Source organism: Paralichthys olivaceus, chromosome 1 (genome assembly GCF_024713975.1).
Source record: "Paralichthys olivaceus isolate ysfri-2021 chromosome 1, ASM2471397v2, whole genome shotgun sequence".
NCBI lineage: Eukaryota > Metazoa > Chordata > Actinopteri > Pleuronectiformes > Paralichthyidae > Paralichthys > Paralichthys olivaceus.
The window spans coordinates 27555717-27583711 of record NC_091093.1 but is presented as its reverse complement, the minus strand read 5'-3'; the positions used below and the strand labels follow the sequence as shown (position 1 = coordinate 27583711).

Here is a 27995-nt window from a genome sequence, read left to right as displayed (position 1 = left end):
TGTCGATGACGTTACTAGTCTCCACCCCCACTTTTGTTAACATCACGTAACTAATTAAAACCAAAATTATCAGAAACATAAACACGTAAGAAAAACGTAAGACATCTACCTAAAATGACAGAAATCATACGTAACCTTTTACTTTTAATTTGTCCCAGCCACTTACATGGAGGAGGCCGGATATAGAGTTTATATGTCCTCGATTATTATTTTTTTTGATGGGCACTAAATGAGCCAAACAAGTGTTTGAATGAAACTGAATCAAACCTCCACTGTGGCTGCTGTTGCGTTTGGCCTACCTTGCACTTGCAGGTGGTGCAGGGTGAGTTGGGCATATGCCATGTGTCCCCACTGAGGCGGACGAAGCCTGCAGGGTCCTGGCACGTCTGCCGGATGTCGTATGACAGGTTGTCAGCCAGGCAGGGGTCTGTGACGCAGCGCGGGCAACACTCGCCCTCCGCCACCGCCGTGTACTCGCACATCAACACGGGGCAAACCAGAGGCCAGCAGTCCACCTCCCCCTCCTGCACAGGCACAGAGAACGTAGCGGGAAGGAAGAGTGAGAGCAGTAGGAAATGTTACCTGATGTGTGAACCAGCTGCAGATGTAGCTCACACACTGATCTGTTGCCTCGTCTCTAATTAGAGAGGTGGTAATTATCTGAGCCTTCCACACACGGCCGAGCAGCAAAGCTCTGAGCTGCATGTTGACCAGATTTCATTTGTTTTCTTTTATGTCCCCGGCTCCTTCTAACAGCCCTGTTTCACCCCATCTGGGATTTCCAATGAAGGTCAGCTTTCATTGCTTTGTTCGAATGTGTGTGTGTGTGTGTGTGTGTGTGTGTACAAACCATGCAGCGGCACTGCTGGCAGCCGTACATCCAGGACGCTCCGCTGCGGTACAGTGTGCGTCCGCTCTGGTCCAGACACTGACTGCTGGGCCGGTTGTCGCAGCTGGGACAGCAGAACAAATCCTCATCTGGGTCGCCGCAGTCGCAGGGTCTCCGTCTGCAGTACGTCTGCCCGTCCTGCAAAACAGAGGCCACGGCGGTCAGGGAGCACTGACGTACTGTGAGATTTAAAGCTCCTGCAAGGAACTTTTTTCGCTGATTTAGCGTTTTCACCCGTCGTAAAAACCTCCGTCCAGACACCATTCGCATTTGTTTTGGACGAGTTCGGGACAAACACCAAGAAAACACTGCGCCTCTCTATGGATTGTTTTTACTGTGATGATATAACATGAAACAAGGATCAAAAGACTAAAAATAAAGATACATAAAATATGAATCTATTTGACAGTAAAGAGATTCTTCCAACACAACATAAAACTAGGGGCCTCAGAACGAGTGTGATAGATGTAAAAAATAAAATAAGGAACTTTTAAAGACACTAATGTGAAGAAATACAGCTTGAAATCTTTCTTGAATCTTTCCCATTAGTGTAAATGACATGTTGTCCGATGTTAAAAGTTGCACTTGAACACACCGTAAAGGTCAACAGGCCACTGACTGCACGAGAGGAAACACTCAATATTCTGTTTCTCATCAAAAACTGAAATGAAATATAAAGCCGACCTGGTTTCTCTGTATGTTTGCTGCTGGATGCTCAGGGTAAGAATTTCATATGACACTGAATTTATTAACCTGTTGTTTATTTGCTTCTACAAAGTGGAGAAGAAAATAAAGAGATCAATAATCACATATTCAGTCCTGGATTTTTTTTTTTTTGCTAAAAAAGTGATGTAATTTAAACTCAATATAAAAAGCACAATATCAGGATTTAAAGATCCGAGACTGTGGAATACGATCGCTACGAGTATCTCAAACCTCAAACCTAAGCTGTTCGCATTTGTGCATGTTCAGGCAGCTCCCTCAAGGCTGGTAAACAACTCTAGCAACCCTCCATTTTCTAACTGCAGTTTATCGGCGCTGTGACTGAAGCAAAGAAACGCCAGACGTTTGGAACCCGTGCTGGAATACAAAGTCAAATTGCGGAGGAGTCTGACGTCTCCGTGAGTTTCTCCTGTCACCGTTTCCCTGGCTCTCCGTCTGCACCCGGAGAAAACTTTATGGGCCGTATTACTCAGCACAGCCAGCACTGTCTGGCCTGGGGACCACGGCGTAATGGAGATGTAAAAATGTTACATAAAATGGCTGTTAGAAAATGTATGGGGGCCATAAAATCATTCTGCATACCATTAAAAGGGCAATTCAGAGCCAATTTTTTATTGATGCATATTGTCCTGCTACAGTAACCGCAGAGTCCCAGGGTGCCAATATCCATGGCCTTGGTCTTTACAGTTCCGGCCCTGGACTTGCTGGTAAATTACTGCCAATTGTAGCGCGGTGGCAGGATATATACGATGACAGACAGTTCATTTTAATGGCAGGAGTAAGAACAGGTCTGCATGCCAATGCTGCACTGTTGTGTTTTCTAAAACGACATCATTACTGCAGTTTTATGACAACTTTGATGACGACTGTGCAGTGATGATGAATCTGATGACTACGTATTTTTATTATTATGAATATAATTATTATTTATTTTTATGATTCGACTTGCTTTCGGGCACAGACCTTAAAGTAGTTTTTATCTTCAAAGTCGTTTATTTCAGAGTCTTTTGTTGCGCGTGGAGCCACTTTTGGAAAAAGCTAAAAATCCTTTCTACACTGACAAAAGAAAATTGTTCATCTTTAAAAATGTGTCGGTTGGCAACACACAAATGAACAAGAGGAGCAATGTGAACGGTCTCCTTATGAAACCACATTTAAAGTCACTAGATCTGCATCTTCATGTGGATCTGCACCAAATTTCACACACAAATAAAAATCCACCAAAAAGAGCCATAAATAATTCTCTGGGAAAAGATTCTTTGATCCACACCAACATTTAGTTTAAAGTTATGATTTATTTTACTCTAGCTTTCTGAACAAACATATTCAAGTTGTGTGTTCGAAATAATGGTAGAAAAAAAGAAGTAAAAAATAATTATTCTTCTGCTGTTGAAAAGATGCCGTGCTCATCTGTAAAGGTCTTTAATCACCAAACCAGCAGGTTCGAAACAATTTGCACAGTTTCCAGACAATACGACTGAGAAACGTAAAGTTTAAAGTAACTTGGACATTTTTAAGTGTTGAAGTAAAATGTTACACTCGTTCCATTCAATAAAATCCTCTGTGTCTGTTTCCCGTTAATCTCACTCACCTTCGAAAAGACAAATCTGATCAACGTCTCACTCACAGACACAACTCACCAGCTCATTCCGAGTCTCGAGCACAGACACGAGTTGATAAACTGACACAAATATTTGCCAGACTGTAAAACCGGCTAATAACAAACAGACGGGAGCACCGAGGTGTGTTTTTCTCCTGCTCGAGTCGACGCTGTGTGATGCTTATTTATTCTCTCGGGAACCGCTGATATTTTTGTGTTTGGTTGATAATTATTCATAGTGATGTCAGCAACGTCAACCGCCGACAGTCAATTACGAGTGTGTGTGTGTGTGTGTGTGTGTGTGTGTGTGTGTGTGTGTGTGAGAGTGGTGTCACAACAGTGAGTATATTGAAGGCTGTAAAGTTAACCTGGCTCCTCACTGTTAATGGGTTTTCTAGAACATGAAATGTATTCCATATTCCATACAGGAAAAATAATTTGATCCTGATAGAATTTCAGTTTTCTGTCTCTCGTGTCTCTTCGAGTGATTCTCCACCTAAAATCTAACTTTATGTTTGGAGAAGTCGACAATTTACAACATTTTTAAAACACGGAAGTTAAATTTTGTAAATTAAAACATATTTGCGTATGCATGTCAAACATATTGTTTTCACATACACATCATAGATTGTAAATAACGATGGACGGCGTGTGGAGCAGTGACCGCGTCTCACCGATCCACAGGCTCGACCAATCACGCGCCAGTCGATCGTGGCATTTCACCCCATTTTTATAGCATCAAATACATCATATAAAAAGAAACTTAGTGGAAAAATAGATGTGAACATGCATCAGTGTGATAAGAACTATTTAGAATGACAGAAACCATCGTAAACGTTGACTTTTTAGTAGCTCAAAGTCCCGTCCACTAACATGGAGAAGGTAGTTTTTTAACCTATACTGCAGAAAGCCATTAAAGGTCAATTCAGATTATTTGGCTTTACTTTTGTAGTTTTTTTTCTACCCTTCGTAAACAGCTCAGTTATACAGGGCATGATATTTATACGTGACACGTGGATGTTCCCTCGTCTTTACCTTGCAGGAGCAGATAGCGCAGCGGTCGAAGCTCGGTTTCCAGTCTTCTCCGTTGCGTCTGATTCCTTCCTCCTGTGGACAGTCGCCGCTGCAGCCCGGCCCGGACGTGCACACGCAGTCGTAGCCTCCCGGGAGGTTCACGCACACGCTGTCGTTCCAGCAGGTGTGCGTCTGCAAACTGCACTCGTCAACGTCTGGAAGACAAAGAGCAAATTACCGCCGATTAGCCGTTTGTAAGAGGAATGAAACTGTGTGTTTCACAGTCCTGTCCGTCTTGAAGCAGGAGGTTCAACACAACAGCAAACAAGCAAACGCATTGTTGTCGTTCTTTATTTAAGTGACGAAGTTTCCCTTCTGTTTTATATTTCTCTCTCTTAGAATCACAGTAATTTCATTAGTTTGGAAATACAAAACATGTTTGCTTAAATTACTTTGTTAGTGTGACAAATGCCTGAGTATTAAAGCTCAACACTTTTGGTCCCAATTAAAAATTATTATTTTGCCCATTTTACACAATAATTGAGCAGAATTTCACACTTCTAAAACAAGAATATCCCTCAGTAGAATATTTATCTTTTATAAGATTGTGTTAGAATAAAACTTTATTTTGTGATATTATTAAACATTTTCTCGGCCGTGAAAAACCGGCGACGCAACTGACGTCCTCTGACCGGCTACAGTTTCATGAAGACGTGGAATTTTTACGCTTGACACTTGTTTTGAATTCAGCAATTTTCTTTGTGATGATTCTTGAATCCACATGCACTAAACCAAACTTCCCAGCAGCAACCTCTTTAGAAACCAGTCCACGGAATCTATGAGCGTGACTACACATCATTTTTAACAAGACCGTGATTAGCTCATGTCTCAGTTAAAGTTTAGTTACAACTCTGGACCAATGTGCAAGATGAAAAGCCATCGATAGATAATGAGTATTGTTAAATGATTGTGTATATACTGGCAATATAAATACACATTTCTCAGTAAATAACCACAAAGTAGAGAATGAACAAAGTTCACAATTACACAACCTTGATCCATATCTTTATATTGCACACACTTTATTATTTCTACATTGTTGTATACACTATTTCTATTTTTACCCACATTTTTATTCTTACTACATTGTGTTGAGGATCACATATTATCTAATGCATCTCGTATTGGAAAATAAAGTGGATTTAATGGCTCTTTACACATTCATTGTGGTTCAGAGGTTAAAACTGTCCTCCCACAGTGTTCATCACCTTCTCTGCTCTCGGAGAGTTTGCAGTGTAAGTGTAATATTTGTAATATCATATGCACGACTTCAATGTGCACGAATAAGAACAAGCATAAATAAATATTTCAGTTGATGTATTAGTATATATTTCAGGTTGTCGTGGTCAGTTGAGTGTAAGAAGATGTCTCTATTGTTGTGTAGTGCCAAACAAATACTGCAATATGAGATATACTGAAGGCAACAGTATATTTCAGGTTTTGACAGTGAATAATAATATTGTGTTGTCTCTCTCAGTCTGCAAACATGGTTATCTGCTCAGTCAGCGCCTTTCTGTTGCTCATCTCTATCAGGGCAGAACAGGAAACCAGGTAGCCACGGTCCGTCCCTCCCTCTTCATCAATCCATGACATTTAACTTTTTATCCACACTGAATGTGAACTGTTCACAGAGAAGAAAGAAAAAAAAAGACCAAAGTCCCTTCGACAGCAGCTCTGCTCTCCTGCCTGCAGACATCGATCGCACCCACGCCACACTGGCAGCGTGCTGGGTGAACAACGCCAGGGAAGAAGAAAAACCAAACTAAATAATGAAAAAAAAAATCAAATGGAATTCATGTTTTTGTTTGTTTAACTCTGACTGCGCTCTCACGTAGAGAGCAACATGGTCGACAAGTCTATTACTTTATACACAGCCGGCTGAGATGGAGAAACTATGGAGACTGCCGACGGGTCTGCGAAGCTTGATTTCCACATCATGTCTGTGGTGATGCAGGATACAGTGAGAGGAAATCATCTCAGCCAAGAATTTATTGTGCCTTCGAAAGACTATTTGCATACGCTAAATGAAATCCCCATCATCCAGTCAGACATACTGTTCCTCTGCTGGTGAAGGATTAATGCTCTTCATGCTACATTCACCGCAGCCACGAGCTGCTGCTGCTGCCGCTCACAGATGAAGCCAAGTCTTTACACGTCAACTGTGAGCGACCGTCATACAACCAAACACAAAAGCCCCAGGAGAACTCAGCCGAACACAAGCAACAATATGAAAAACTTTCCCTCGCACCTACATGCGCTGTTGTAAATATGAACGCACTAATCCTGCAGTGCATGTACAAAAACAACATGCGTTTGTGTTCATAAAAAACATACACACAGACAAAGTGAACAAATAAATCCCTCTGACAGATGTTGGTAATTAGAAGGCACCAGAAAGCTCAGTATTTGAGAGTTTAAATGATATTTCCTTGGTTTGTCTGCAGGCAGCACATATGGAAAGGTCATGTACATCTCGGGGAGAGAGAGAAAATGATACACACTCTGTCGTGCAGAGAGACAGTGGGAGTTTGTGGTGTATTATCCTCATCTTTATGCACAATCTGTTTATTAAAGCCACCTGTCTCTCCCTAAAGCACCAGGCATAATAAACATGTTTTCAGACGCAGTGAATGCAGCAATAAAGAAAAGAGCAGCTGTTTGCAGCTGCTCTTTTCACAATATGCAATGCAACTGAATACAGTAGCGTGTATTGCATCGCAGCGTAGCTAACTGCAACAAGACAGAACTTAATTATCAAACGTGAATATTATTATGATGTAACACATACAGTATTGTAAGAAAAATTAATGTGTTGTGTTGATGCACAACAACATTCAAAGACCGAGTTCACATGTTACAATCGAAGATATCCAGCAGAGTTTCAGGAAAATTTCATTCATCCTCTCTTCTCTTTTCCAAAATCACCAACAAACTGTGAAATCTGGTTGATGGTGTGGTTGTTGCTAGTGAATGGGGCTTTGCAACACAAATAAAACGCATTGGAGAGGTGATGCATACCTTGCACAAGCTTTATATGTACCCTAGTCTGGCAATGCTAACTTTTCCATGCTCGAATAATGGCATTTCATAATGGTGCCTTCAATTAAAACTTAAATTTAAAACTGCACTGTAAAGCGATTTGACTGAAGTGATTTATAAAATACACGGTGAAGGGAGAAAAACTGCTTCTGTTGATGTCGGAGTGGAGGCTAATGGACGAAATCAAGCGAACAGAAAACACACAAAAAGGATGAGAACAAAAAAACACAATAATGCATCAAGCTTCAATAAGAGTGATTTCTGCTGTCCAGGCGTTTCACTGCAGCAAATCATTTCTGAACCTGACCCAAGCACCAAACCTCTTCCTTTGACAGATGTAATTATACCCACAATTACTGGTATACAGTACATATACACAGACCTTCATCCTCTCCTGTCTCACTAAATCTCTTCCCTCGTTCTCTCTGACACGACTCCTGCACGACCATTTGTTTAAGCGGCTGGAGCTGCAACTCTGTGCCTGGATTTTTACAACAAAATGCTGCCTTTTCCGTTTTATTTGACTCGTGACGGATATCGTGGAGGCCGGGAAAGAAAATCTCCTGTTAAACTGTCATTCGTACTTATTTCCCATGTTGGCTTCCAGCCTAATGCTGCATAGAGGGAGGAGAGAAGGTGGCAGATACACTGTCACTGCTACATGCACTTGTCTAGATAAAGAGTACAAGTACACAACACACACAGACACACACTACACACTCTACAAAGTATATGGAATAAATGGGATTGAATTAAACATAAATATAATGAAATACACAATAAGTGATTTCACTCATCATATAATCTAAGTTATGTTTTTAATCAGATATTGTTACATGAACGATGTTAACGTCCAATTGGATGAGTAACTTCTGTCATGTGCTGCACATGTGAGTCACGTGTGGACGAATGATTTTACGTCTCTTCAATCATTCTTAGGATTTGTTTTAGTGGAAATATGAGGCTGTGCTGTCTGCCTGTCTCAAGTGCATTTCCATCCCTGTGTTGTTCGCACATCGTCAATTAACACGGAGCAGAGACACTATCAAAGATGCTTTTACACTTGACTGAGGTGCAGTAGAAGCTGGTGTATGGAATAAAGCAAAACTGTCGACTTTAACATTTAACACTCACGGAAAGGACACAGATATGTAATGTGTTTACCTCCGTTGTGGAGAAACTATGAATTTAAGAAATGGCTGACCACAGCAGAGAAGTGGATCAGGCTGCAGGGAAGTTCTGATTCTGTACCGTGACTCTGGAGACGATTGTAGTCAATTACACCTGCTGTCAATGAAAGCTGACGAGAGCAGGAAGCTACAAACCTTTCATAGCCGGGGGGGGGGGGGGGGGGGGGCAGATTTTTTGAATTTATCCCCAGCAGATAGTTTTTTCATCTCTCATTCCCACTCCACTAAACGTCTGTTCTTGCTATAAAGCTGCTTTCAGACATGAACCGAACCACGGATATTCTCCTGAAATTATCCAGAGGGGCTTGATGTGGGAACGAAAAATCACTGAGTCAGAGGCTCCGGAGTTTTTCCTGCCAGCCCCCGAGTGAAACCGGAGAATTCCCTGGTGAGTCCGTTCGAGAACGCATCAGGAAAACATCTGGAGATTTTACCGCGAGCGAGCGGGTGTGCCGATGCTGTTACTAACACGACGGACGCAAAACTGAAAAGAATTCAAATATCTCAGGATGAAAAAGAGAAGAAGGTTTCTTTCTCTCTGTTCCCGAACTGGACCTGACCGAGTTAAAACATCAGGACATCAAGATCCTCGTTTTCTAACACTTTCCTCTCTTGGTTTAAATTAAATGGAATAACTACACAACATTTACGTGTGAAACATTCATCAGGATATTGTCTATGACTTCAGTGAATCCCATCTGGTCGCAGCATCAGGATGAGAAGCAGAACATCGTCAATTTTCAAAGAGCTCAAATCAGATCAAACAGACTCATCAAACTATTTAAAACGGGTCCATTTGGCAAGTGCAAGACGCAGTTGAAGTCGATTCCAGCTTTTCGCAGCCTCCTGAAACTTTCATCTGACAGCAGCAGAACAAATGTCTGGGTGTGGGAGTGACAGTCGCAGCAGCTGCGCCGGAGTAAACGCTGCTGAAACTCATTTCTTTCTTTCACAAGAAAAAACAGAGAAGTGGGAAAATACTTCTGTTTAAAACGTGGTTGCGTGAATCTGTGAATGTGTAATTAATTAGATTCACGCAGAGGCACATTAACACAATTAGCACCAATCGGAAAAATATATGGAAATTAGTTTGAAATTACAATTGCAGTCCACAGGTGCATCTAAAAATGTTGAATATCGTTAAATGGTTCAATTCTTTTCGTCAGTTAGTCAAGAAAGTGAACATTTAATAAATCCTAGAGTCATCATCCACATTACGAAGGTGAGAGGACCTCTGATTAGTTTCCGAGTACGTCTACTTGATGGCACATTAGAGCAAACACACACATGCACCCGTCGCAGTCCACATGCAAGACTCTCTGACAGTACAAACGAGGCAAATGGAGGTGATGGAGTGATCACGGAGGAGAAGAAAGACGTGGAGGGGAAGTGAGGGAATGACAGCTGAATTCCTGAGTAATTGGGCGGAGGGAGAAAGAGAGGGAAGGAAAAGAGCGCAAAGTAGCTTAGAGGCTGAGAGACTCTCCGGCAGCGATAAGGATGTTTTCAGTTCTGTGTTTCTCTCACCAATGCAGGAGCTTCCATCAAGCAGGTAGGAGCCATTGTCATGGAAACCACTTCTGCATTCACAGTGGTACCAGCCGGGCAGGTTGACACAGCGGGAGTGGTTGTGGCACTCAATCAGCCCCTCTGCACACTCATCGATATCTGAGGACACAAACAGCAGAGAATCAGTATCGGTCGGCATTATGTTTGTTTCCCTGGGAACCAAAATGAACCTGAAACTTCAGCACAGTCGTGTCCCCTTTTTGCCGCCACAACAGCAGAGCGGGGTCAGCGGCACGTTAGACGGCGAGCACGCCGGCCACAGCGAGAATCAAAGTGTTTTATAAAATCACACCGCTCGGCAGCGCAGTCGTTTCCCATGTTTCCCACGTCTCCATTTCTTACTCTCGCTCATTCTAGCGTTTTTTGCTAAGCTAGCTTTGTCTCAGGCGTGTGGTGCGCATACACAGACCCGGAGGTGTTGGGTCTCTGCTCGCTCAAATCCCTCTCATCCATTATGTAGGATGCAACCCTGCATATCTCTCTCTCTCTCTCATCTGCAGCTCTCTCAGGTGTAAGACCTGAACCACACACACACACACACACACACACACACACACACACACACCCCTCCGATGGTTAAAGCGTGACCTTCATTTCTTCAATCACCCGTGGACCAAATGCAAACCACAGCAAACAGGGGGAGGAGGTGCTAATTAACCGTCATGTGTGTACACCTGTGCTGCTGAGGAAGGAAACTCCCACATCTGCTGCAAACAATCAGGAGAAAGTGCGTTCAGAGCTCGATCAGCAGGCTTTTTCTGCTTTATGTTCCATTAGTGGGTTTCCATGGGCGGAAATTAAAGCTTTAAACTCACAGCAGTTCTCTCCACCGTATAAAATATTTCTATTTATAGAGCGGACGCTGTGAGAGCAATTCCATTTGCCATCAAAGCAACAACAACACAAACTGGGCTTCTGGTCTCACATGCTGTTCGTGTGCTGCTGCAGCTCTGTTGTGAAGCCACAGGTAAAACCTGAACACACACACACACACACGCACACACACACACACACACACACACACACACACACACACACACACACACACACACACACACACACACACACACACACACACACACACATTTGTCTGTGTCCAGATAAGAGGGACACTGGGTCAGATTTAGCAGTGTGTGTTGTGGCTGTGCCGTCGGACTGGTGCACTGTGGGTAATAAGACGTGACAGCTGCTGGGAGGGCCGTCCTCTGTCAGTCTCTAAAGATTAAAGGTGACTGGCGGGTGAGAGCAGCTAACCCTTCAACAAAAGAGCACCGCTGTGTGGGAGCACGAGGGCATGGGCTCATTTTTAACCAGCTCAGTGCTTCATCTATAGTGCGTGGAGTCAGGGCGTGGCCAAATCCACCTCTGCTAGCTTAACGGCGGAGAAAGAAAAGGTTGCAGTGCAGGATGCATGGTGGGAAAGTGCTGTATTAAAGTCCCCTAATAATCACAACCTGTAATTGGGTTTAACAGGATTTTTTTTTTTTTTTTTAAAGTGTCACTTTGTTCGGCTGTAAAAACGAACAATTATGGTCCGAAAAGACAAAATCAACAAACGAATGTTTTCATCCTGCACCAGTTTACAAGGACGTGATCACACAACCGGGATGAAACACGACCAAATCACTTCGGTCCCAGTGCCATGAAGGAAAAATTGTGTCTTTTAAAAAAATAGTAGATGAGAATGTTTTTGTACTTTGTCCTTCATTCTCACATGTTTATGGAGAACAATAGCACCGAGGCACAAACCCAGACAATGATTTAATATCAAAATATAACAATTCAATTACACATGGCTCTTGAGACTGCAGAGAAATAAATGAGACTTGTATCTGAACAATTCAAGCAATATATGGAATTCACTTTGAGGCATACGCTGTCGCAATACGAGGAGCATCGGGGAGAAAGTGCAATGAGCAGAAATTGAAAACGACAACTCACTTATCATGCTACCTTTGTTATAACAGATTTATTTAGCAGTTCGTGAGTGCAAAGCTTTGGTATTTGTTAGCAAACAGCGGGAGTTATCAATCACTGTAACTGCCAGCAGCTCTGACACACGGCACCCTGTGACCATCACTTTATCCAACCTACAGAGCGTCGCCTGTCTGCCGCAAGTCTCACTGTTGCTGGAAGTATTGGTTTGTCAGCTGTCACAGTTGCAAATGATGTGCAATGTTCAGGGAGAATTAGCATCGTGACACGTTTCCTTCGTCGAGATAGATTAGACTTTAATGTATAAAATGTTCTGATGCTTTACTTTTTACAGGTTTTCTCTCGTTTTCTCTGATTCTTTTGTTTGTGAAAATAAGATCAACGTCATTTAGTTCTCTGCCTGTTTTCCTGTTTCCTCTCTCTCTGTATTTGACTACTGACTATGAAATTAAACCCCAAACTTTCAGCTTCAAGGGTGCGTGAGGGCGATCACCGGCCGTGACATGCGGGGCTGCTAATGTTTATCACCTCGTGGATCTGAACAAGTGCGGAAGGCGTCTGTCTGTGGACGAGTTTCATCACCGCGACAGGGTCATAACCGTTCAGGATATAATCACCAAACTTCAAACACGGTAACAGTTGTGTATCGTTGACAGTTGCTGTGTTTCAGATGGACGTGGCCTGAGCAGAGGATGTAACCCAGTTTAAACCACTCCTGTCCACTCTGAGATGTTCGATACCCTGCCATGGGATCACAGCAGCTGTCAGTCATGTGGAGGTGAATACGCTGCAGTCACAGATCATTAAATCTGTTCTGAGCAGTGAAATCATTCAGATGCTATAGACTTCGAAAGTATCTGGAAGCTTTTAGTCCCAGAAACTTTTGTTCACCTGCGTTTCCACCAACCAAGACGTTTTTTTTCCAAAGTCACCTGACCGCACACGGCTGATGATGAGGACATTTAGTTACGTCCTATGGGGAATACGGTGATGCATCTTTTACTGCAGACTCTGATGTTCCCTCTCGTTCCTCTTTAAAGACTGCGGTCGATGAACGGCGTGATTCAAGTGCTTTTATGTTGAACTCTCCATGAAAGAACCGCTTCATTTTTCCTTTTTTTGCAAAAAATTCAGCCAGCTCATCGATTCCATTCAACGTAAATGAAACCTTAATGCTGGTGTGACATTTGAAGCTGAAGTGTCCCTGAAACAAGCAGGAAGTTCAGCTGAGAAATAAAGGAACATTATATTTATATATATATATGAAACACCTCGTCTGAAGTTTACCTTAACTTATCCTTTTACTGTTTTTTCCCCAACAGCTACAACTCTTATGAGTGAAGCTGAAAGTTAATATTGACAACATAGGTTTTTATTAACAGAACAAAAATGAGACTGAACTGCATTGTTTGGATGAGATCTACAGATTTTACATCAGCATTACAGTTGAAACACGAGTAGAAAACCTTTCCACCGGTTTTCCAGCTCGATTTCATCATCGTTCAAAGCGCTCATCAAAGCTCATCGACCTTGTCTGTAACTTATTATTCCATTTGACACACATGCACACACACACACACACACACGCGCACACACACACACAGTTTTGTCTTTCATCAGTAAACTCACTAGCTTCCATATTTAGCAATTTTATTTGGCACAGAGCTTTTTATAAAATGAAGGTGTTGGACTGAGCGAAACATTAAGGGAACAATAAAACTGCACGTTCAGATGCATTGTTATTTAGATGTAATCTGTGTGTAACATTAAATTCTTCTTTATACATTATAAGAGTCTTAAAGTCTGGTTTCTAAAGATTCAGACACCGTCCGGCTCGTATTTAATGAACTACATTGTGGTGTCTGTGAATCACGAATTGACTTTTCAACTCCAAAAAACGGGATCAGTAAAGTTGAAAATCAGGACTAAGACGTCTTTCCGGCTAATTTTGTCGTCCCGCCGTCATCACCTGCGCTGGCTGTGTCGACCTATACTCAACATTGATTGATTTGCAGATGGACGTGTGTCTGACGTTGTCGTGTTAATCTGTGGTTTGGAAGGGAATTTTTTTTTTATTTCATTGCCACCTTCATATCGTGATATTATTGTGGGCGTAGGATTAAGATGTTTACCTGAGATAATCCGTGGGGAGAGCAGGCGGTTCGATGATGTCATAGGCATGTATTTCATGTGCGAGAAGAAAAGTACACGCTGTGAGTTGTTGTACACAAGAGAGTGCAAACGTTACATAGATATACTACCAGCATCTTAGTATTATACACTGGTTCAAATTCACCAAATCATCGTCCTCGATGCTCAAACATTAAATTGTCAGAGAAAAAGATTTCAAACAATTCTGTGAGCGTTGGCCAATCCGGTGAACTTTCCAAAACAATGAAGTGAACCATCAGTTTGATCCAAGCTGAGACCACCTGGTGATCCGAGGCCCTTTTCACACCTTTTATTTTAACATGTGTGAAAGCGTTCTAAAGCTACGTCACCAGCTCGCCTCAACTAGTAGTTTAGTTTTTCTCTTATACTGTTGTAACATGTTAAATAAAGTCTAAACTCATATTAACCGAGAGGAGAGTAGAGCGATCATGTGCAGGTGCTGTGAAATTCTTACAGACGTCATTACGTTGGAATATATCGATCAAACTGATGGAGACACTAGAGGTCACGACGACAACAATTAAGCGTCTCCTTGTCCGCAGCAAGAAAGTTAATTTCAAATTAAACAGCAATTAGAAGACGTGAGAGCGGCGATAATTCACAGCTGCACAGAAATACCTGATTCCACCGGGACTCCGAATCTGCTGATATTGGAGAGCGCATGTTATTTAAAACATCATCCCTCACCCACCTAGTACGACCTTTTTATTTAGACGCAATAAAAGCTCATTTCATTCACACACACAGTCAATAACTCCTATTGCTCAATAGTCGTATAAAGCTGTTTGTTAACTGGTGTGTGTGTGTGTGTACAAGTGTGAGTTTGTGTGTGAAGAGCCATTCATCCTCTCCGTCTGTGGCAGTGAAGTGGATAGGTGACCTTCCTGCGCTATGAGGTACAATATGAGTACATACACACACATACACACAAAATACACACACTCACTCCATCAATCTTCATTACAGCCACAGGAAGGAAAGCAGCCAGACAGCATTTCACAGTTCTCTCTGTTTCCCTCCATTACGATGCAAACGAAAAGTACAGTTTCTCCTCCGGCTTCACTTTCACCATCGGGACACGTGAAGACTGCGACAGCTCGGACTTGTGAGGTTCTGCGACTTTTTAGCTTAGTAAGGAAACGAGGATTAATCCACACGCAGGATATTTCTCTAAGCTCTTCGGAGAATCCTCTGGACCGCTGAGCTTAAATTACACTTATCTGGCCTCTACTGAAACAACGTCACAGGACATGTCTCACGCTGCGTTTACTGTAATTTGCGTCAGACAGGAAGAGTTACCGGGGTTTTGTTTGTTGCTGACAGTCTGTGAACCGTCAAAAATGAACAGCCGGCTCGACTAAACGAGGCGCTACAGTGACCACAGACCACAGCCAAGTGCTAATGAGGAGAAATCAGACACCAGCTCTCACTTTCATTTACTTCTTGAGAGATTTGTTTTGGACATTGTTCATTTTTACCTTTGCCAAAGTGGTTATGTTTTCATTTTTATTTGGATTACGCAAGAATTACAGAACCAATTTTCTTGCATCGTGATGGAAGGGGGGGGTTTGGAGCAGATTTGATAAAAGGAGAGAAACTAAAATGACACAATAGATTGCATACTTCCACCAGAGTCCTTTACTCTTATAGCACTTTTTAAAAAGAGTTTTGAAAAGTAAATATAAGAGAAATGACAAAATGCAGGATGCAAAGGGGGCCAGACAACCACAGTATGGTCGGAAAACAAGGTAGTGTTCAAATTCAATGAATAAATATAAAGGTGTGTCACATGAAAAACTTGAACGCATAAAAGTAATATGACAATAAATATAAATGTACAAGTAAAATAAAAGGTCGAAAGAAAAACAATGAAAAAACTCCATCAGTGTAATGGAGTTCAGCTTTTGATCTTGAAGAAAATCCTTTTCAGAAATTAAATCAAGAAGTTCCACCAGTGGATCCATGACGGCCATGAAGAGAAAGACTGGATCAACGTGAGAGAAGACGAGCAGATCAACTCTGTGTCTTTTTATTCAGAGGCTGTTAACTGAGCCGAGCTCTGAGCTCCAGTGTGCAGAGGAGAGGAGTGATGTGTTTTTACAGGAGGGCAGAGCAGCAGGGAGGCAGACGGAAGTGAAGACAGAAGAGAGAGACATATTTACACAAGAGACAGACAGCGACAGACAGACACACTCAGGTAGACACAGGAATCACAACAATTTAACACGGACTATTATTATCATAAGATTCTGTACATGGTTTTTATTATGATGGTATTTATTTAAAATATATATATATATATATATAGGGCCATGGGGAGGAGAGGTGTTCGTCCATATTTTGGTTCCTATGAGCTGCTGCTTTCTTTACTTCTTCTGCTTCTCACTTCCAACCTGTTTTCTTCTTTACATAATCTTTCCTCCTCTCGCCCTCGTCTCTGAAGTGCTTCAAAGAGAAGCAACATAATCGTTTTGCAGATGCAATTATTCAGACCCATCTTGCATTTTGTTAGTCATCGGAATTTAAATCACGAGCGCAAATGTGGAAATCTGTGCCGAGCTGCTGCGGTGGCGAAACGATACCGCTTGGATATAAATTTCATCTGCAGGGAGCAGCACTGAGGTTTTGCACGCCACGTTAATTAATTGATAGATATGTGATGGGAGGTTAATTAGCCCTTGGTTGATTGCCAGCTTTAATGAAATGTGTTACACAGCGATTGCAACTGATTAACTTTCAAACCTCAGAGTATTTCTGAATTAAGTTAAAAAATGTATTAACACAACAAGTTCTGAAAGTGTATAATTTAACTACAGAGGGGCCTGAATGACTCTTCATGTTGTCTAACGTTTGAGGAATGTAAATATACTCATTCCTATTAATGAACTGTAAACTTACCGATCATGTTTTAAAAAAAGAGATGTGAATTTCCCTCGAATGCAGCGACAAACATGGACAAATCAGCTGTATGTATAAAAATAAACATTTGTTTTAGTGTTTCAATAATCATTCATTATTGTTTTAACTTAATGTATTATTTTAAACTTCTGTTGTTCGGGGAAAAACTTTAAAACTGAGCTGCATTTTATGCCATGAAAACATATAAAGTATCCATGATAAAGTATATTATCAATATTATTCTTACTCATGCAGTATGTATGTTTCTACTTATTCAAGATATGCGATATAAAGTTCTAAGTTGGGCAAATTTTCCTTTATCTGACGTTATCTCTTTTTGTGCTTAAGAGCAGCATAAATGAGCTCATACTATTAAAGCAAACAGATTTTTTCGATAGTGTAGAAGACAAAATACTTCGCTCAGGACGGCTTTACTTGCTAGCATCCTCCATTTTTGCATCAAAACAACGTAAGAATCTAACTTGACTGGCAATAGGTCAAGGTGATCCTGAGCGCCCCCTGCTGGGTCATGAGGAAACAAGCTCTGCTGAACTTCTAAACTGTTTTTTTTTTTTTTTTAATTCAAAAGGTTGTTACAGTTCGAATAAGAGATTTGTCCACCACGTTGAAATGGATTTCGGATTTAGAATAAAAAGTGACACCCTATAGGGGAACGTTTTCACACACGCACACACTCACACACACACTAAACACGGATTCTTGATATCATCTGGTCTCCACTGTGTTCACTAGCGTGTTATCCACAGACAACACAGACTTAGAAAGAAAGGAAACGATCACAGGGGGACTGCAGCAGAACACACATGTACAATCTTCCTGCACTCAGATTGTTAGCAGAGGCTTATAGGGCTCAGAACAGCTGCCTGGTGTCGCCACCGTTGTGTCTACATGTAGAGCCCATGTTTCCAGTAACAAGCACATGTATGTACTCTCAAACCTAAGTGGGAGCTGTGGCAACACGCTGTGAGCGGCCGACCTGCGAGAGCCGGTTGATCACTTCTGCAAGAATGAGGCCGCAGAGACAGGAGGTTTAATAACAGAGGAGAGAGGAGAGAAACGAGGGATGAAAAGAGGTGATGAACGAGCAGAAAAAAGACGAGGAGCCGAGGGAAAGGGTAGAAGCAGGGGAGGTTGAAAAGGAAAGGAAAGGAGAAGAGAGGAGAGGAGGAGAAGATGAACAAAGGAGAAGAGAGGAAGAAAAGCACAACAGAGCGGAGGAAGGTGGGGAAAGGAAAGGAGAGGAGAGGAGAGGAGGAGAAGATGAACAAAGGAGAAGGGAGGAAGAAAAGCACAACAGAGCGGAGGAAGGTGGGGAAGAAACTGGAAGAGGAGAGAAGAGAGAGAGAGAGAAAGAGAAGGAGGGGAAAGAGGGAGGAGAGAGGAGGAGGCGAGGAGAGAAGAATTAGCTGTCGTTTTCTACAGCTCTCCTGGGATCCTCAATTGCTGCAGTGTCCAATTTAAACACAGTGCTTTAGAGATGGAGTGTGAATGTGTGTGTGTGTGTGTGTGTGTGTGTGTGTGTGTGTGTGTGTGTGTGTGAATGTGCGTGTGTGTGTGTGTGTAAAAGATAGTGTAAGTGAGAGAGAGGGAGAAAAGAAGGAGAGAATAACAAAGGGCAGCTACCGAGTCGTCAGACCAACCTGATGAGAATTCCTCTCTGATGTCATCTCTGAAACTTGGTGTGTGTGTCTTCGTGTGTGTGTGTGTGTGTGTGTGTGTGTGTGTGTGTGCGCTGTATGTATACGAAGCTCGAGCTGTAATTGCGAACAAACAGGAAAACTGAGAGGTCAAGTGTGGTCTTACCCGTCTCGCAGCGGCGTCCTGTAAATCCCGAGGGACAGACGCACGTGTTGGGGGACACACAGATTCCTCCGCTCCTGCATCCCTCTTCACAGAAGGCTGGAAAGAGAAAGAGAATCATTCGGTGAGCTTAAGTTTATCTTCGTGTACTAAATGTCACAACAGCAGCAGCAGCAGCACAAACGGGTCTTTGAATTCCTGCAGTTTAACGTCTCCCGAAGACATTACAAGCAACAAAGTGGTTCCCACGACTATGATTTAAAACAGTGGAATAGTTCTGTGAGGAAACACTTGCACTGTTTTGTCATTCACACGGGTTAATGAATGTGTGTGCGTGGGCTCAGGACGCTGGAAGAAATCCGACAAAATATTATCACAAGATGTGAAACGGCCACATTGTGCATCTCAGAGAGCCACTTTTGTTCCAGTTTTATGACCTGACTTCACCTCGTATGGAGCTGAGAGCCGTAACCTGTCCTCCTTAAAATTCATTTTGGTTTATTGGAAGTGTCTCAAGTGAAATCTGTCTTTCAGGCGCTTGTCATCTAGAGGACAGCAGCTCCGTGGGGCTGTAAAAGTTTCAGGGAGATGCAGATAAAAAGTCTTGATGGGTAAAAGTGTCTTGAGGGGACGCAGGCCGTAATAATGCCGCCTGCTTTATTTTGTTTTTAGAAGTTTCACAAATACATATTTTTAGAGGAACACAGAAGAGGTGATGCAACTGTGAAACATACTTTTCAGACGTTCTCTGTTGCCTGGATACAAGAGTTGCAATGTCATCAGTGTCCAAATCGCTCACTAATCACCTTATATCCCACTAAATAGTCAATATGCCATTTAGAAGTACTGTGTGAATATCAAGTGACATTTTATTATATCCTCAATACGTGACTCATTGTTTCCCACAGTGCAAATGTATACCGTCACGAACTGGGCTTGCAGCATTGACAGGAAGAAAAAAAGGTTTCATTGCTTCTGATCTAATCAAAAAGATCTGAACGATTGTCAGTCAATCAAATTCTTTATATAGAGCTCATATTCACAAATCACAATTTGTCTCATTTAACAAGGTGTGACATCCTCTGCCTCATATAGAGATTTTAACACCGTATGTTGTGATTGGTTTATATTTTGATTTGTTATCAAAGCATCACATAATTAATTAAAACCTAGAGTTCTTAATTTCTCATTTGATGCTGACTCTCGATTGGTTGATTGTGTGACTCGATCAGACTCCGGCTCCAAATATACAAGATGGCAGCATTTGTCTTAATGTGGGCTTCATTTCTGGACAGTGGAGGGAAGTAGATCGTATCGTCCATCTTTATTTACATTCAAACAAAACCCTGAGACACTATATTATCTTGGTGAGCAATTTATTAGGAACGCCAGAAATACTGGGTCTCCCTTTAATCTCAAAATAGTCTCATTTCTTGTTGGCATGAATTCCATAAAGACGTTGAGACTTTACATTGAGATTCTGCTCCATGTTGACATTTGTGCACATTTCTTAGCTGCGCGTTTAAGCTGCAAATCTCCAAATCCCAGTGGTGCTCTATTGGATTCAGATCGTGACTCAGAGAGGCCACTGAAGTTCACCGAACTCGTTGTCGTGTTCATGAAACTCATTTGAGGCGGCTTTTGCTTTGAAATATGACGCATTACGAAGCTGCAAGTAGCCATTAGAAGATCGTAAATTGTGGCCATAAAGGGATGCACATGGTCAGCAACAATACTCGGGCTGCGGCATTCAAACAATGATTTGTTGCTGCTGAAGGACCCAAAATGTGCCAAGAAAACATTCTCTGCACCGTTACACCACCGTCTCCGCCCCCATCAAAATCACTGAGATCACATTTTTCCTCATGGTTTGATGTGAAGCTCCTGACCTGAAGCTGCATGGTTTTATGCCACATAATTAGCTTATTGGATAGTTGCATGAATAAGCAGATGTGTGTGTGTTCCTAGTTCAGTGTCGGGTGAATGCACATCAGCGTTATACAGGCATGTTATTTTTGTTTAGCTATGAAAGGGAACATTCATTCTGGACCCTGCCACTAGAGGTCACTTGTCTGGATAATCATAAAAACAGAACAGGTCAAAGGTCAAATCTGGATCAATGGGAGTAAAATCCAATCCAATGACCAGGCGTCGTTGTTCTATGATAGTCAGTCATAACTTTTTGCTCGTTTGCTTTGTCTCGTTTGTCACATCACGAACACGTGGATGAGCGCGTGCGTACGACTGCCTCACTGCCTTTGTCCTGGAAGCAGACTAGCCGTGAAAGTGCCTGTGATTTGTTCTGAGGGCGCGATGCATCAACGGGGGGCTGAGACGAAGGAGGAGGGGCAGGTTGCGGGATGAATGTCGTCCGAGGAACAAAAGAAGGAGCGAAGAGTCGGCGAGAAAAAAGTAGTTACTCAGTGCTTAAAGCGAAGAAGAGGATTAAACTAAAAAAGAGGGCAGACTTAATTGAGCAAGTTCATTAAAGAGAAATTACTTGAGTATTTCTGAGCTTAATTAATGACATGATTTGAAAGATGAGCCTTAATGGGCTGAAAAGATCTATTTCTAGTCACATACATAGAGAGTGTGAGTGTGATATATGTGTGTGTGTGTGTGTGTGTTTAATGTATGTGCAGCAGCTCGTCTCTCTTTGCTTTATGAATCCAAATAAACACCATTTATCTGAGTGAATTATAACTCTGGCAGTTGGAGGAAAAAAAAAATGCTAAACATACAAACGGATGCATCAGTGCAATAAATAAAAGCAGAGTCCGACGCCAGGAGCTATTAGAGCTATCAATTTGACTGGCTCCTCTATTTAAGAAGTTCTATCAGGCGCTCATTAGGAGCCTGATTGCCTCTGTACTAATAAACCTCACATTTAAAAATTAATTACACTTATATTGACTCAATCTATCTCCAGCCCTAATTATCATTTCACCACCATCAGCATAATGCCGCCTGCCTGTCAAGCTAATGATTTCCAGAGATGATGGGGATTCACTGGGAGTGGGTGTGGAAATGTTTTGTGAGACTGGCATTTTTCAGTGGAAGCGGCTGGTTAACCATTTCCTCGCCCAGCGACAACGTACAATTCAGAGTTCCAAGGCAGATATTTACACCAGTGGCAGGATTTCCCCGAACATTATAAGACTATAAGAAAACACTGAGATTTGTGTACCTCTCCTGAGAGAAAAGAAAATATAAGACGCTACTTTTCCTCTACATTTCAGGACTAGACATTCTCTGAAAATAGAGAGAGCACCAGTGCAACTATGGTCTTTTCCTCAGTGATACATTATGGATTACTTGTATGTTGCTAGGCCAGTGACTGCTGCCGATTCCATTTATAGTGTAATTCAAAATGAATCAGGCTTTTGTTAGTCCAGTTTATTCTATAGGAGTTTATGCATATTTAAGATGTTCTCAAGCCGTGTCCCTCTTCCTCTTCCTTGGCCCTAACCCTAGATATGAGGTAAGTGTCGCCCTCCAAGGGAGAGGGCTAGAAAATCTTCCCCCAGGAGTTGGGACACCACTTGTGATGTTAACATCAGTTATTTCAACGTCCTGTCCATAGAAATGTCTTCTACGCGCTAAAATTAGGAATAGCGTTTTAATTTGCGACTGGTTATGGTTATTTTGCAGCAGTCGCCGTGTTGATTCACTTTGTCTGTTCGTAAAGCATTGTGGAAAATTCTGAAGGGACGAGGGCTGATGAAGAGCTGAACAGGAAGAGTAAAACTTAATGCATATTTTTTTTTACCACCCAAAAATTAGAAGATGAGCTTGAAAAGTTTGTGCACCAACCATCAGGGCAAAAAATAATGCGAGATCACGCGAATCAAATTCCAACACAAACCCAACAGAGTCGACTAGTTTCTCTTGTAACGCTGGGGGTTTCTTTCTGACACTGTAAAGGTCATATGCATTCATTAAGCTGCAGCAAGTAAAGACCGGTAGACAATAGAACCCTGGAGCTGAGCCACCGCTACTGCACAAAGAGCTGATCACCTGTTTATTCAAAGGTTATATTGGACATATCCAGTTGTTCACGTGGGACCAAATACTCTCCTGGGCCTTTCATAAGACACATGACAAGTGTGAAGCGGATGAGCTGAACAGTTCTCGAGATATACCACAACGAAACACATGTTCATTTATAGCTGAATTGATATGTCTCCATCCCAGTGTCCTTGCAGCCATGCTATCGTCCATACAGGAAGTTTTGCATGTGAAAAAAATTCAATATGATAAAATGATCAGCAGATTTTGCTTTCTTGGTTTTTCCTTCCTGAATAACATTCAAAAGAGAATAAAACTGTGAAGCTGCTGTTCAACAACGACAGCTGAAAACATCCAGTGCTGCTGAAGACGAGTGGTATTTCACATCCTATACTGTCCTCGACAAGATGAGGTAAAGCTGCGGTGTACTCTGTTGCACCGGCCTCCCCTGTGGAGACAAAAATTGGTCTTTTACTTTTTCCTCTCCGACACCAAAACCTGATGTTTACCAGATCCTTATCGTGCTCCATTGTTACTGGAAATATCTCAAACCTTCACCAACTCCATTGTAATATCAGTAGTGAGCAAAACCTCAGTTCCTCCCACCATCGTCCACTCCTCTTTTTGTCCATTTCTCCTCTGTGGCCCCTCCCTCCACATTACGTTTCCAGGACAGCGGAAATTAGCCCGAGCTGAAGCTGTGAGGAAGAGGAAGGTCCTCTCCTTGACTTCAGTCCCTGTGACCTCCAGCTCAGCTATCTCACTGCTTAACTGAGCCTGTTGCTGACTCGAGACTTCTTGAGACATGCTTATAACTATAGATTTGCTCTTTGAGTTTCCCATTACGGGCCGAGATTGCTTTACAGTGGGTGGTGAGAGTGGAATCATTCCACTCTGCGCCGTGGCTAAGAGCCACATTCACGGTCATTGGGCGTTCAAGGAGCCATCCCAGAATTAATATCGGCAATATCACAGAGAAAGACAATGGATAGTCCACAAATTCAAGTGGAGGGAAAAAAAGAGCTTTGCAATTCTATGATAGAATAGAAACAAGCTAGTAATTAGCCTCCCGTGGAGAATAGCACTGCTCAGTGATATGCTGCATTAAGACTGTTAGCCTCCTGAAAATGATCTCATCTCAAACTAGCTCAGGTTTTTGGATTTTAAATCTGAGTTCCACAATATGTTTTAATCTTGACCCCAGCACTGACTGAACATTATGTAAAAACTGCTGCTGCTAGCAGCAATTTGTGCTTCGCCTGTGATAGCACAAGCATTAGATTCAAGTCACAGTGGTGAGCATCCATTTCTGTAAAAGATAAATTTCCAGCCGTGCACACGCTGAGACAGTCAGAAGAGTCTTTGAGGATTCGGGAGACGTCCTGAGAACATCAGTAATGAACCGCTGGGTTTTTCAAACACAGGCAGGTATTAATCTCCAAAGAAAAACAGATGCTCTCCACTGTGAGTCAAAAGTAACACTAAAAGATAAGAGGCACAAACTGAGGCTGGGTCACTCATAGTGATAAACCTGCAGCGTTAACATGCAACTCAGAGCGTGCGGGTATCTGGATGCAGTTTTTGAAACACAGAAAGGCAACACATCAGTAAATATTATATACATACAGCAGAGACAGTGTATAAAATGATATGAAGCTGCCATCTTGCACCGCTGGAATCATTCGGAGCCAGAGTCTGCAGAAAGAAACGTGTACAGTTCAGTTTGGTCCTTGTCCCATCCAATAATATGAAGTATGAGTATTTCTCCAGTGCTCAATCAAAGCCCTAGTTTCTCCGTGATTACATGAACAAAGTAAACAAACCATAATCTATAGTTTTTCTCATTATAACAGGCAAATTTTGAGAATTGCAGCTGGTGAAGAAAGTGTCAGATATATGAATAATTCTGAATACGTGATAATGTCACTCAGTGTCGGGTGAAAGTACAAAAAAACATTTGCCTTAACAATATTCCACTTTGACTTCATGTCAGGGTCTAGTTTCCTGTCTGATGTTTTGTTGCAGGGAAAAAGAAATGATCTTCTGAATACAAGCATGACTTCTAACAGATGCAGAAATCAAGAGGAGGGAGAGAATAGACGATAAAACAGATCCCACATTGTTCCTGAACACACCATAGACCCACTAAATCTAATGGAATAACAGAGGGGCGTCCATGTGATGCACTCCTGTTTCTTTTTCATCTCTCTGTCCTGCAAACCTGATCTCTCTCTTCCTCTCTCCGCAGTGCATCTGTATAACATCTGCACAGCTTCCCCCTGATAATGAATGCACAACAGCAGGCCTAGATGCAGCGGTAGAAGTCCATTGTCAGGTTGCACGGAAGAGCTGAGAACACCAGTTCACCCTTGGCTGTGCTCTCTGTTCGGCATTTACTGAACATCACAGATAATGGCTGCACTTACAAGACAATAAGGGCTCAAGCCAGGCGGTCGGCATGGATTAAAGATGCATTAAGGAAGATTTTTATTGCCATAATGTATCTGCAGAGGGTTGAAAGGGTGGTTGATCAATACTGCTGACACAACGGTCCATGCCACCAGGTGGTTTCGGAGATTTCTTGCTCTCGAATGCAGCTCCGCACATTTCAAACTGCTCAAAAATGAAAGAGGGAGCGGGGGGGGGGGGGGAGTAGAGATGCATTTGAATTTCAAACTAAAACTGCATTAATAATTCAGGGGTTTGTATAGTGATATACTAAGAACTCTTTCTCCTATATTATATTTTCTCTTCGATAAACTGTCACTTGGTTGCACGTGGAGTGTAGTTCAATGGAGACTGCATGTGGTATTCTCGGGAATGAAACCTGTTTGCTCCCCCCCGTTATACTTTAATCAGTTTGCTATATGGGAGGTACAATATCATGCAAGAAAAAGAGTGGAATATGAATTAATTTCCATTGGTAATACTTTCAATAACAACTGGTAATATGACCGATCAGAGCATATGAATAATTTGTCCCCTCTGGTGTCAACTGTATACGTTTCCTGAAATAGTGTCCAATGTGGGGACAATGACAAACCCATTATAACAACAATAACAATAATTATCGACCTATAATAATGTACGTGGCCCAGGTATCTCGAGAACCATTTATCTTAGCAGCTTCACGTTTGTATTTTGGGCCCAAGGAACCGGGCGATTCTGGAAACACGATCCGTTCAACGTAAGTATGAATAAACAGGCGGCTAGCGCTCTGCGGCAGCATCACCACAGGCCGAGCAATTAAAACAAATAAGTCATGAAGTCATCGGCTTTAAATAAACCGCAGCTGAGTTCTTTACATTTTGAATTCACTAAATAGTTTTAGTAGATTAAAAAAGGAACAAATATTAGTGTCAGCGGACTTTGACCATCGCTTTACTTCCTCATCCAACTTTCTCCTGTTTTGCTGCCGTGCCCAAAAAAAAGGCACAGGCCACTTAAGAGGAGTTTTCTTTTCGAGGGCCCATCTCTTCAGTTCGGTTTTGCGACTTTAACTTTAAACCTGCCGGTGAACTACACTGACCATAATTCATTGCGCCTGTAGCTATAGTGTGTGCAGAGAGACAGTTTGAAATGATGCCTCCATTAACCGACTGAGCTAAAACTGAGGTGTCATCCGTTTATGTTCGTCTGCGAGATTGAAAAACATGAGCTAACTGATGAGCAGATTTTTTTTTTCCTGTGCCACATTTCCTGGATGTAGAACAGCTGTCAATATTTAAATGGCCCTCTGAGATTCTCGCTCTCGCTTTAAAAGCATTTTGCAGCTTTTTCTCCCTCTCTCTAGCCATTACATTACATTTTTGACCACAAAACTCTTTTTTTCTTGAGTTATCTGTTACCGCACAGCCTCGCTTAATGCCACTTTGAAATCAGAAGATCGCTGTCTCGAGAGTTAGACTGATCTCTTAAAAGCATGTACCGTAATCCTAATCCAGAGACGCGCTTTTATAAATATCCACAAGTAAGACGCTGCCTCTAAAGACTCGCTAATGCTTTATCTTACACTCCCCTGCTCTGCTTCACACGCACGATCCTGCGGTTTACGTCCTCGCACTGACGAAATTTAACAAGCGTGTCATGAACTTTAGACTTGAAGTGACAGATTATAGCACAACTGACGGAGAAGAGACGGATAAAAAGAGCAGAAGGAAGGAATCATTTAAAAGACGTGAATTAAACCTTGAGTGTTAATCCCACATTGGACCTCCTGTCATAAAGGTCACAATTTAGGGACATGGAAATGTAGGTCGTATGAATAACGCCTGTTCCCTTGTGGCTCTGATATAACGGATGAAAGGTTACTGTTGCTGTACGTGCTCAGCATCACAAAACGAGAAAAACACAAATAAGATCACCTGAAAAACGCCGCGGTGTTGGTTGTCTGTGAAAGATGCTCTCAAACAATGTCCAATAAAGACGGAGGTACTGGATCAGAACACATTCATGTCAACAACAATCTACGTTGGTGTTTAGGTTTAAATTGGTCCTTTAATTGAATAAAGTTTGTTTTCATTAATCATCAAAGCCAGGACAGTTCTCACTCCCCTCAGATCTGAGGAGCAGTTCAGTGTCTCAGATTATTGCTCCTGCTCCTGTTTCACTTTCACCTCTCGTCCGTGGGGTTTCCAGACACAGCAGACATCATGAGCTGCGAGTGAGAAAGTTCCCCTCCCACCCAGCGAGCACCAGCAGACACCCACAGTTAGACATCACCTGCCGAACTGAACACCGTGAGGATTTCTAACCATTAACAAGCCTGATATTGTCCCTGTGAAGGAGTAAAGACATTTGAAAAGGAGAGTGAATGTTCCCAGGTAACGTACGGACGTGGGCCACTTCAGGCAACGATGCGACACTTCTGCGGCTCGAACAAAATGGACGTGGGCCTGAAGTTGAAAAATAGCAGACGTGGCCTTTTTTGGCAAACGTGCGGTGCTCTCGGCAAAGTGTAATCTGGAGAGTACATCTGGCAGGATGCTGTGAATGAATATAAAGGAAATGTCCCTGAGGTTAAATCATCGTTTTTTTTTTGTGTGTTTTCATGAATAAAAAAAAATGCTAAATGACA

The 27995-nt window shown here is 42.2% G+C and overlaps 1 protein-coding gene across 1 annotated transcript in view; it reads right to left on the bottom strand.

Moving 5' to 3' along the window:
• LOC109637289 (protein kinase C-binding protein NELL1) overlaps nt 1-27995 on the bottom strand; it is a 191444-nt gene that overhangs the window by 5233 nt on the left and 158216 nt on the right. The window contains exons 15-19 of the mRNA XM_020099541.2: nt 18914-19009; nt 10043-10183; nt 4248-4441; nt 851-1027; nt 300-524 (exon numbers count right to left, since the gene is read on the bottom strand). Coding sequence (XP_019955100.2) covers nt 300-524; nt 851-1027; nt 4248-4441; nt 10043-10183; nt 18914-19009 — 833 coding nt within the window. The remainder of the gene's footprint in view (nt 1-299; nt 525-850; nt 1028-4247; nt 4442-10042; nt 10184-18913; nt 19010-27995) is intronic.